This window comes from Crocuta crocuta, unplaced genomic scaffold (genome assembly GCF_008692635.1).
Source record: "Crocuta crocuta isolate KB4526 unplaced genomic scaffold, BGI_CrCroc_1.0 scaffold68, whole genome shotgun sequence".
NCBI classification, from domain to species: Eukaryota; Metazoa; Chordata; class Mammalia; order Carnivora; family Hyaenidae; genus Crocuta; species Crocuta crocuta.
The window spans coordinates 174,580-185,774 of record NW_027532426.1 but is presented as its reverse complement, the minus strand read 5'-3'; the positions used below and the strand labels follow the sequence as shown (position 1 = coordinate 185,774).

The 11,195-nt window shown below is 50.2% G+C and overlaps 3 protein-coding genes across 4 annotated transcripts in view; 2 read left to right on the top strand and 1 right to left on the bottom strand.

Annotated features, from left to right (window-relative positions):
- The window catches only part of EZH1 (enhancer of zeste 1 polycomb repressive complex 2 subunit), a 43,848-nt gene extending 43,041 nt beyond the window's left edge, over positions 1–807 (bottom strand). For both annotated transcript variants that reach the window (XM_077779249.1, XM_077779250.1), the window contains exon 1: positions 702–807. The gene's annotated coding sequence lies outside the window, so the exon portion shown is untranslated. The remainder of the gene's footprint in view (positions 1–701) is intronic.
- The window catches only part of RAMP2 (receptor activity modifying protein 2), a 1,970-nt gene extending 349 nt beyond the window's left edge, over positions 1–1,621 (top strand). The window contains exons 2-4 of the mRNA XM_077779255.1: positions 438–503; positions 943–1,051; positions 1,182–1,621. Of these exons, the coding sequence (XP_077635381.1) occupies positions 438–503; positions 943–1,051; positions 1,182–1,437 (431 nt within the window). The 3' untranslated portion in view covers positions 1,438–1,621. The remainder of the gene's footprint in view (positions 1–437; positions 504–942; positions 1,052–1,181) is intronic.
- A 4,560-nt stretch (positions 1,622–6,181) lies between these two features.
- VPS25 (vacuolar protein sorting 25 homolog) lies at positions 6,182–11,195 on the top strand. The gene is made up of 6 exons (XM_077779372.1): positions 6,182–6,265; positions 6,479–6,624; positions 7,526–7,579; positions 8,206–8,294; positions 9,078–9,153; positions 10,562–11,195. The coding sequence occupies exons 1-6, from the start codon at positions 6,213–6,215 to the stop codon at positions 10,672–10,674; spliced, it is 531 nt and encodes a 176-aa protein (XP_077635498.1). The 5' UTR covers positions 6,182–6,212; the 3' UTR covers positions 10,675–11,195.

Here is an 11,195-nt window from a genome sequence, read left to right as displayed (position 1 = left end):
GAGCGCTGCGCCCCGGGGCCCGGGCGGGAGGCGCGGGAGGCCCGGAGGGGAGGGGGGCTGGACCTCCGAGGCCGAAACGGGTCCCGGGGTGCGGGCGGGACGGCGCTGTCCTCGGGCAGTACCCGGCTCCACCTCGGTGTAGGCGCAGCGCGAGCTGTTTCCCACTTGGAGGAACATTGGGGTGCCTGGGGCCCCGCGGAGAGGTCTTGGGAGGTCGGGGGCTGGCCCGGAGGAAGAGGATTTGGGGTCTGGATGTGAATGGGAGGGAGCTGGTATCAGCCCTCTCTTCCAGTCGCCGAGGCACCCGTTGGGAGCCTGGATTTTTCCTCTTTCTCTTCTGAGAGTAGCTCTGACTTCCAAGGGTCTCAGACCCCTCCTCCAGGCTCCACCGCCTAGATCCCCGCCATCCTCCTTCCCTCCCCCATTTCTGCTCACAGCTGTCCTGAAGCCCCAGGAGTCCCTGGCTCAGCTTCTTCCCACTGAAGGCAGCTTGAAGTCAGAAGGTGTGTACCGCGCGACTCTGGGAAGGTGGCCGAGGGCAACGAGGAGAGCTAGGTCAGTGGGGAGGGTCCCTTTCCCACGAGGCAGGCCCAACCCCAACTGAAATCGCACTAAACTCCCTTCTGTTCTCTCCTGGGGTTCCTTGTGGCCTTTCTCCCTCTCATCCCACAAACCCCCCACCCAGCTCTGAGCTGACTCACCTCACAGGTGGGTTAGAAGACCCCAGAAAAAAAGTGTGGGGATGGCCCATCAGGCTGGGAAGTGTTGTGCACATGGAAGGCATTAACATTTTTCTGAGCTGAGACTCTCTCCTTGGAAAACTTTGCGAGGCTGTTCCTGGTGGCCGCCATGTCTGAAGACAGGAACTATGGAATTATCTGGACCTGAGTGCTTGGAGGGAGGGGCAGGGGTGTGGTCAGTGTGCAGCATCTGTACCCACAGAGAACAAGATGGAGCACTATAAGAAGACAACCCAGTTATGCTGGCAATCTTATAAGGAGCAGATGGACTCTATCCCCAAGGATTGGTGCGACTGGACCATGATTAGCAGGTAGAGGCAGTGCCAAGGCAGCTCGGACCAGGGGTGGTGGGGCCTGGTCCTTGTGTGCAGGCCTTGAGTGTGGGGCATCCCTCTCTCTGGGCCCAACCGCATACTCACTCTAGCCTTCCCTTGTCTCCAGGCCTTATAGCGACCTGCAATATTGCTTGGAGCATTTAGCAGAAGAATTTGGCCTGGGCTTCCCCAATCCCTTGGCAGAAGAGATCATCTTTGAGACTCACCAGATCCACTTTGCCAACTGCTCCTTGATGCAGCCCACCTTATCAGACCCTCCAGAGGATGTGCTCCTGGCCATGATCATAGCCCCCATCTGCCTCATCCCCTTCCTCGTCACCCTTGTGGTGTGGAGAAGTAAAGACAGCGAGGCCCAGGCCTAGGGTGGTATGAGCTCTTCTTAGCAGCCTTACTCCTTTCCCCTGCCACCACCAGGTCTCTCTCTTCCCCTCCCTGTCTCCTTCTCTCCCTCCCACCCCCACCACAGACCCTTAGACTGCTGGAAATGGAAGTCCAGTGGTGGCACAAGTTTTGTAATCTTCAAAATAAAACCTTTTTTTTTTTTTTTTTTTTTGGTTCTGTCCCCTCCCCATCCAAGGGTCTCTACCCACAGGGCTGGAAATTCCGGATAGCAGCACTGTTTTGTTCACTTGCCTGCTCCTCACTATTCCTCTCCCCCTACTTGAAGGCCACCCCCTGCACGGCTTCCTCCCAGGGCTGGGCCTTTCCTGTCCTTATCCAAAACCAACACCAGGAAACCTGCAGGAAGAGACTCCCTTCCGGTTTGGACAGCAGCTGGAGAGGTGTGGGGGAAGGGGCAAGGGTGGAATCTCTGCTGTGACTCCTGCAAGAAGGAAGGGGGACAGCGTAGGGACTCTGATTTTTCCTCTTTTCCATGCCTCAGTTTACTCCCAGGGCCTAGGAATAGAAACCTTGATATGACCAAAAAGAGTTAATCCCTGAGGAGCTCAGGATTGAAGGGAAAGGCAGTGGGGACTTATTCTACTAAGTCCATTACAGAACTCCTTGTCCAGGTCCCTGGCCCTCATCCTACATTGTCCTGGACCCTGGGGGTGTGGCCTACAGCCTGGCAGCACACTGCCCCCTGGTGTCCACAACCAGAAGATGGAGATGACCTGGAAGAAGCTCCAGGCTGAGATTGGACCCTGCAATCAGACATCTGTTGTCTCCATAGCAACCACTAGTTCTTAGTGGACTCTTCTATCAGCTTCCTAAGCTTTGCTGATACTCCTCTAAGACACCTTCCACTTTCTAGGGACATACTTAGCCTCTGAACTCACCATTTCTACATATGAACACTTACGTGTACCCTGGACAGCGAGGCCCAGTTTTCACGAGAGGACCTTCACCTCCAGTTCTTCCAGATCATCAAAAATACTAGAGAACAAGGGCACCTTAATGGCTCAGTCGGTTAAGAGCCCGACTTCGGCTCAGGTCATGATGTCACGGTTCGTGGGTTTGAGCCGCGCATCGGGCTGTGTGCTGACAGCTAGCTCAGAGCCTGGAGCCTGCTTTGGATTGTGTGTCCTCTCTCTGCTTCTGCCCCGCTTGCGCTCTGTTTGTCTTTCTCTCAAAAACAAATAAACATTTAAAAAAAATACTAGAGAACAACTTTGTTCTCCATAAAGACACCTGTTTATTCTTTGTGGGATGTGGAGCCTCTTTGGGGACTTTCCTTCCCTCCTCGCTGAATTCTTTGCTTCCCTGAGTACATGCATATCCATTTCCATGGCACATGCCTGTCTATTCCATAAATAGATACCTGTATGCTTCCTAGAATGTATCTATCTATTCATCCTCTGAGATAGACTTCTCTTCTCAGGATATGTCTGTCTCTCTAAGGGCATACCTGTTCCCTAGGACATTTTGGGTTTTCACTTGAGACAAATCTCTGCTCTGTTTCCATGAATGCATCGGTCTTCCCCAGGGATATATCTATCCTTTTCTTGGCCCATATTTGCCTGTCTGTGTTTCACTAATATACATCAAGGGCATGCTGGTATACTGATGATACTGTGTATGGTATATTGTGTTGGAAAGATAGGTTAGATAGGGCTTGGTTTCTGCTCTCAACGGCTTCCATCTAGTACAGGCGCTGGCATGTGCACCAATCAACAAAAGCAATGGAGTGTGTGATTAGAGTCATGCAGGGAATACAAACCAAATGTTATCTAAGTGCAAAAAAAGGAGGGGGTCACACCTAGCTCAGGTGTGATCACAGGAGGGTGATGGCAGGGTTTGTACACGACTAGGCCTTAACATGGAGTGCATTTCCCCTACGGAAGAGCATAGAAAAACAGGTGAATTAGGAAATCATTGTGATAATCCAGGCTTGTGAAAAAGAGGACATGGGCCAAAGGAGTGATGAATGAAGAAGTAGAAAATAAAAAGTAGAAGAGATGATTAAAAACAGGAGGGGGAAGGGGTACTTGGATGGCTCAGTTGGCTGAGCATCCGACTTCAGCTCAGGTCATGATCTCACGGTCCATGAGTTCGAACCTCGAGTTGGGCTCTGTGCTGAAAGCTCAGAGCCTGGAACCTGCTTCGGATTCTGGGTCTCCCTCATTCTCTACCTCTCCCCCGTTCACACTCCATCTCCCTATCTCTCTCAAGAAATAAATTACAATTTTTTAAAAAATTTAAAAAAAAAAAACAGGAGGGAATCAGCAGGACTCTGGATATGAAGAAGGAGAAAGAGAGGAGAGGTTAGAGCTGACTGAGGCTTTGAATCTGAGTTACTAGGACAATGATGGAAGTAATGATAGAAAATGGCCATTAGGGAGAGAAGCTGGCGTGAAGAAAGGGATTTACAATATAAGCTAAAACTGGAACAAGCTTTTAAGTCCCACGGAGAGTTAGAAATGGGAGAGGTGTTGGTGGTGGAAAATGATTGGAGCTGGAAATACAGATTTAGTAGTCTTTTGCACAGAAATGTCAAGTGAAACCAGGAGAAGGATTAAAGTTCTCAAGACAGAAGATGTATTGAAAAGAAAGCTGAAAAGGACCCTGGGTGGCTCAGTCAGTTCCGCTTCCAACTTCGGCTTATGCTATGATCTTAATGTCCGTGAGTTCAAGTCCCAGGTAGGGATATACCTGTGTGAGGCTCTCTGCTGACAGCTCAGAGCCTGGAGCCTGCTTTGGATTCTGTGTCTCCCTCTCTCTCTGCCCTCCCCCACTCACACTCTGTCTCTCTCTATTGAAAATAAATAAACATTTAAAAAAGAAAAAAGAAAGCTGAGAGGGGCATCTGGGTGGCTTGGTCGGTTGAGTGTAGCTCAGGTCATGATCTAATGGCTCATGAGTTCAAGCTCCAAGTCCGGTTCTGCACTGACAGTTCAAAGCCTTCTTGGGATTTTCTCTCTCACTCTATCTCTGCCCCTCCCCTGCTCGCATGGCTCTCTCTCTCTCTCTCAAAATAAATAAAAGAAAAAGAGAAAAGGAAAAGAAAGGAAAGAAAGCTGAGGTTAGGTTCTTAGGAAACATGCACACTTATTTTGTTTTTTTAATGTTTATTTTTCAGAGAGAGAGAGACGGGGGGAGCAAGGGCACAAGCAGGGGAGGAGCAGAGAGAGAGAGGGAGACACAGAATCAGAAGCAGGCTCCATCCCCTGAACTGTCAGCACAGAGCCTCACACAGGGCTCAAATCCACAAACCGTGAGATCATGACCTGACCCAAAGTCGGACACTTAACCAACTGAGACACCCAGGCACCCCATGGAAACTTACACATTTAAAGAATAAGGGGGAAATGAGACAGAAAGATCAGAGAGACAGTAGCAGAGCAAGGATAAAGCAGTGCCATGGAAGCAAAGGAGATAGTGCCCTTTGAAAAAACATTGTCAACAGAACAGTTTATCCATTCATGCAACAAATTATTTGCTGGATACTACTGTGGATCAGGAACTGTGCACAATGAAGGATGGACTTGGGTGGGGAAAAGGTTAAAGACTGGATAGGAAACTGAAAGAGTGACAGTCAAGGAAACTGTACATATTTTCAAATAGGGATGATCTGAGCATGTTTGTTAACTAGGGGAGAGGAGCCAGAGGAAAGGAAAAGAGGGTAGTTGATACCCAGAGAAGTCCTGGAGGCAGTTGGAAAAGAGGCAAGAAGATATGCCAAAGGTTGGCCTTGTAGAGCAAGAGTGACACTTCTTCCTTTGAGTCCAAAAGGAAGGAGTAAAAGTGGAGAGAAGTTCTTGTGGGATGCATCAAGTGTGGTGACAAAGAGAGAAAGATTAAGAGGTTCACATGTTTGGCCTCAAGTTCACAAAATAGAAGAGAAGGTCTTTCTGCAGAAAGGGGGAAGATGGAGACAGGTGGAATGACTTGACAAATAAAAAAATTTGAAGAATTACCTGGAGGGATGTGACAGGGAGTCAATAAAAGTGTTGGGCTAGTGAGGTTAGTCAGGGGATCTGGGGGTCAGTCAGCCAGCATGTTTTATGATTTTTTCCAGTAATCCAACTCGGCCTAGGAGTGAGGGGAAACAAGAGGATGGAGGTGGGGGCAGGGGGCAAGAACCCTGGTTTGGAAAGTGACCAGCAAAGAGACAGGCAAGGGGACAAAGTTGGGTGGGCTGGGCTGGGTAAGGAGTCAAATAAGACCACACGGGTCCGGAGTCTTGAGACTAAGAAGGTCAGGATGTGAGAGATAAATGGCTGTGGTCCAAAACGGCAGCTCTGAATCATGGAAGCCGACCGGTTTCCAGCAATAAAAGCTACAAATGTGCTCCCATGGGTGCTGTAGGAGACCAGGGAATGGTGGAATCGAAGGACACATTAATTGAGGAGACTGGGGAATTGTGAGTTGTTTACGTTAAATGCAACTGACACGTGTGTTAATATCAAAAGAAGCGTAGCAGAGTGGAAACAAACCAACCAGCTGTCCCGCTTTGAGGAAGTCACTGCCCTTCTCTAGAACTGAATGAGGGTTCTAGAGAACCCTCAGGGCTCTAAACCATAAGGATTTTCAGGTTCATAGCAAGAGACTGGCAGAGAACCAAGATCCCTTCCGTTGGGCTGCCCCTCTCCGGAGAGGCCTCCGGAACCTTTCTGCTCTGCTTTCTGCCCGGACGTGCAGAAGAGGAGGCCGGAAGTCCTTTGCCCGGAGGTTCCGGGTTTCCTGGGCTACTACGATGGCGATGAGTTTCGAGTGGCCGTGGCAGTATCGCTTCCCGCCCTTCTTTACGTGAGGCTCAGACCCCGAGAAGTCCCGCTGTGCCTCCCTCCCCTGCCCCGGACCCCGGGCTCAGCCCTGCTGCTTCAAATGGGGAGGGGGAGAACGGACCCGGTCGCCACCACCCTTAGTCCCTCACTGTGTCCCCCAGATGCGCCTCCGGCTGTGCTGCCTCTCGCCCTCTCCCGCCCTCTAATTCTGCGCCCCACCCCCTTCACCCGGCAGGTTGCAGCCGAACGTGGACACTCGGCAGAAGCAGCTGGCCGCCTGGTGCTCGCTGGTCCTGTCCTTCTGCCGCCTGCACAAACAGTCCAGCATGACGGTGATGGAAGCGCAAGAGAGCCCGCTCTTCAACAACGTGAAGCTACAGCGTATCCTCCCTCATGCTCTTCCACAGGCCCCACACACGCATTTCTGCACTTGCCCACATGCCCAGACTTCCCACCCGCTTCACCCCAGTAGTCAGGTTCCCACCCAAACTGGACTTGAGAAGGAGCCGGGATGTGTGACTTCCATTTTAGCCCCACCCCCAATGCAAATACAGCATCAAACCCTCCTGTCCTAGGTAGGGATGAATACCCAGGTGTCTTTCGGGGCTTAGAATCTCTGACCCAAAGCCAAGTCTCTGGTTTTCCAACCTGAGCCCTTTTGACTCTGAAATCTCCTGTCCTCTTCTGGGTGAAGTTCAAACTCTGTTACCACCTTTAGGAAGTTTCTCCACCTACTCTCCTCCTCCCAGGAAGTAAGGGTCATTTGTTTTTGCTTCCTGATTCATACCTAAAATATCTGTGGACAAAGTCTGAAGGAAGGAGAGGAGACAGACGGTGACAAGTGGTAGTACTTTGTCATTTCTAAAGCTTTTTTTTTTTTTTAACGTTTATTTATTTTTGAGAGAGAGAGCACAAGTGAGGGAGGGCCAGAAAGAGAAAGGGAGACACAGAATCTGAAGCAGGCTCCAGGCTCTGAGCTGTCAGCACAGACCCTAACTCCGGGCTTGAACTCAGGAACTGTGAGATCATGACCTGAGCCAAAGTCTGACACTTAACCGACGGAGCCATCCATGTGGCTTTTCCTTTTAATTGGACTAGTATCTTCCTCCCCCTAGTGTCCAGGAAGTGCCAATTTTAGCCTTTTGGGGACTTGCACATATATGTCTGTGGAAAGGACAGGAAGGGGACAGGTGGTTCTCTGCATGAGATTGGCCTCAAGAGTTTTTATCCCACCCAACTCCCAACTCATTCCATCAATGCTGGTCCCTTAACTTTAAACCAGGGAAGCTTCCTGTGGAATCAATCCAGGTTGTATTAGAGGAACTGAGGAAGAAAGGTGGGTTCAGGTCCTCAGATTTCCTTATTTTTCCTCCTACTTGGGTTTTCCTGAGGGCAGCTTGGCACAAGTCTTTGTTTTTTTATTTTTTTAAAGATTTTATCTTATTTTTTTAAAATTCTTATTTATTAACTAATCTCTATACTCAACATGGGGCTCAAACTCAACCCCTGAGATCAAGAGTCCCATGCTCTACCAACTGAGCCAGCCAGGTACCCCTAAGATTTTATTAAGTAATCTCTCTCACCCAGCATGGGGCTCGAACCCACAACCTCATGATCAAGAGTCGTCCACTCCACTGACTGAGCCAGCCAGGTGCCCCACAAATCTTTGCCTTTAACAACTTCTTTTCTCTCCCCTGGCTCGGAACCCATAGTGTTCTATCTAGAAGATAGTCCAGTTCCCTGGGTCCTTTTCCCTATTGGTATTCATTATTGAAACCTCTCCATCTGTGTTCCGAGACCTGGAGAGAAGGGGAAGGAGAATTCGTGCCTCGCAGATAATAACAGTAAAACAAATCTTGAATTTCACTTCCTGAAAGCTGAATCTCTTCCACTCTTTATACCTTGGTTTTGCCTTTTGTCCCTTCTTAGCATAAGATGCTTTCATAAGTATCTGTTTTGTAGGAAACCTGGAGTGGTTGGATAAGAACAAATCTAGCTTCCTGATCATGTGGCGAAGGCCAGAAGAATGGGGGAAACTCATCTATCAGTGGGTGAGACTGTTCTGCCGCAGTGACCCATGGCAAAGGAGAATTGTATCTGTGTTCAGCAGATACCTGGTGTTCCTAGGTCTGGACTGAGCAAAGTGGGAAGGGGCAGAAAGAGGAAGTATAGGTCTTCCAGGCAAACCTTTCATCGGCTGCATAGAACTTCCCTACCTTTGTAGGAGGACAGAGGCTACATGAGGCCATGTTTGGAGAATGCAGTGCCGGGAACCATGAGTACTATTGTTGGCTGGTGTCTCTGGCCACAGAAGATAAATGAGGAGAGGAAGGACCAAAAANAAAAAAAAAAAAAAAAAAAAAAAAAAAAAAAGAAAGAAAAAGAAACCTGGGGCCCCTCCCCCACTAGGCCCTTTGGGGCTGTCCACAATATGAAGGAGACATTCTGAACCAGTGTGGGTGTGGGGACAAACTCTCTTCCCCAAATTCCTAGCCACCGCCAGCCCTAAACTTTCCCAAAGGAGAGAAGAGGGGAAGAAGCATCAACAACCCAAATATAACAAACACATGCCACCTATTCCTGAACAGGAAAACAAAATGAGAGGTCACTTCTCAGACATGTGAAGGCCTGTGGTTTAGTGGTTCCGTATGTGTGTGTACACATATAAATATAGCACCTGTAGGGGTTGTGGTTTTCAGGCCACTCCTGCTGAGGTAACAGCGAGCCCTGGTTTGGGAACAGGTACCATTCCTGGGTCAGATAGGTGGAGCTGGTGAGCTCACCTCCCAGGAGATTCCTAGTCCTTATTCAGTCCCTGTTTTCTGTGTCCATAGGTTTCCAGGAGTGGCCAGAACAACTCCGTGTTCACCCTTTATGAGCTGACCAATGGGGAAGACACAGAGAATGAGGGTAATGCTTCTCCCTTTGCCTCCAGTTTTCTCATGTGAATCCTCTCCAGTCCGTGTTGAGCTGACACTCAGCCTTCTATCCCTGCCTTTGAATTCCAAATACTGCATGATACAAGGTTTTCCTTAACCCACGTCCAAGATTTTCCCAAGCCACCTGAATTTACCTGCAAAATACCCCCAAATTTTGCCAGTGGGACATATGTGCATTGTTCTAGGGATAGAGTCCATATTAAGCGATTTTCGAGGGGATCTGTGATCCATGAAAACTGAAGAATTCCTGGTGTAGATGCTGAATGAGGAACCAGGGTGGAAGATTAAACCTGAAATCTCATTCCTTGCTGACGCTGGCTTTCTTTCACCCTTTATTCTTACAGAGGGCTCAAGACTTGTGGGTGTCAGCTAAAGGGATTGGGCCAACACCCCCATCCCCACCCCCAGGCCTTTTAAATACTTTGGTTTCTGGCCAGGCAAGGATTTACGTATTGTTTGATTTACATAGTGTAAATATACCCTTAGCTCTTTCATCTCTGACTTCATATTCTGATCCCCAGGATCACCAAAAACTCCGATCTCAGCTGGGGAGGAAAGGGCAGCTCGCCTTTCTGCCAGGCCCTGGCTGCTGGAACAGAGTTACAGCTCTTGGCTGTTCCCCCCCGCCCTGCAGGCCTCTGCTTGCTACTCCCACCATTGCCCCATGACTTCAGTGCTGCAGCTATGCCCAGCCCACCACTCACGCTGGGCAAAGCTGGAGGCTTCCTCAGAAAGCAAGGTCCCTGACTCAGGCCGTAGGCCCCCGCAGGGGGTGAGGTGTGTGAGCCTGTTAGGGCTTGCCACCTGCTTCTCACACCTCCCTGCAGTATCTTGCCATATCTCCAGATTTTCAGCTAGCCCTTGGCTCCCAGCCTCATTCCTTTTAACTAGGAAAGGGCAGATACCTGTGCTGGCCCTTACCAGTCTCGTGGTCAGAGGTACGGCAATACCTTGTGTAAGGACAGGTGGCCCTAATGCAGCAAACAGGTACAGGTGTGCAAACTAGGGTTGGTTTCTAGTGTCAAGGACCTTGACCTTCCTAGGTTTAATTGTCCCCCACTTTGTGGCCCAAAAGTAGATGGTGTCACTCTCCTACATCAGATACTAATGGCACGTGGGTGGAGGGTACACGTGAGGGTTGAGTCTGACAGAAGTACCCAGAAGGGGAAAAGCATGAACTCACATTTTATGGAGACTCCAGCTTTCTTTTGCCCCTTACTCCTAAGGCGAACCCAGGGGGATTGGCGGCGGCTGCAGTAGTATAGATGGCACATGTCTACCCTGGCCTCAGGGGGTCTCAGCTTCCAGCTAGACTTCTCCTTAGGGGCCTTCAGCACCCAGGAGCCGAGTGTCCCTGACTCCCCATCTCTCCCTTCCAGAGTTCCATGGGCTGGATGAAGCAACCCTGCTCCGGGCTCTGCAGGCCCTACAGCAGGAGCACAAGGCTGAGATCATCACCGTCAGCGATGGCCGAGGCGTCAAGTTCTTCTAGCAGAGACCTGTCTCCTTTTACTTCTTACCTCCCACCCTTCCAGGGCTTTCAAAAGGAGACAGACCCAGTGACCCCACAGACTGGATCCGATCTGTGACTCCACCAGACTCAAAAGGGCTCCAGTGCAGGGATGGGTTTCCCACTTACCCCGTGTGTCTGTCCCTGGGGAAGGGCGAGGCTGAGGCGCCTAGGAGACAAGATGTGCTTCTCCTTGCCCTACCTCCTCTCCTATCCTAGACTGCCCCCGAGCCAGGGTCTGTAAGCCTATAACTCCACATGTGTTCACACACGTAAGTACGTATACACGCGCCTGCACAAGCTTCTGTCTCTGCCCCTTTCCACCCCCTTAGCTGCTATTGCCTCCCCTCTCAGGCTGGTGCTGGATCCTTCCTAGGGGACGGGAGAAGCCCTGGCTGCAGGCAGCCTTCCAGGCAATATGAAGATAGGAGGCCCAGTAAGGGGCCTGGCAGTGAGAGGCCAGGCCCGACACTGATTTTATGATATTAAAAAGCTCAACCCCA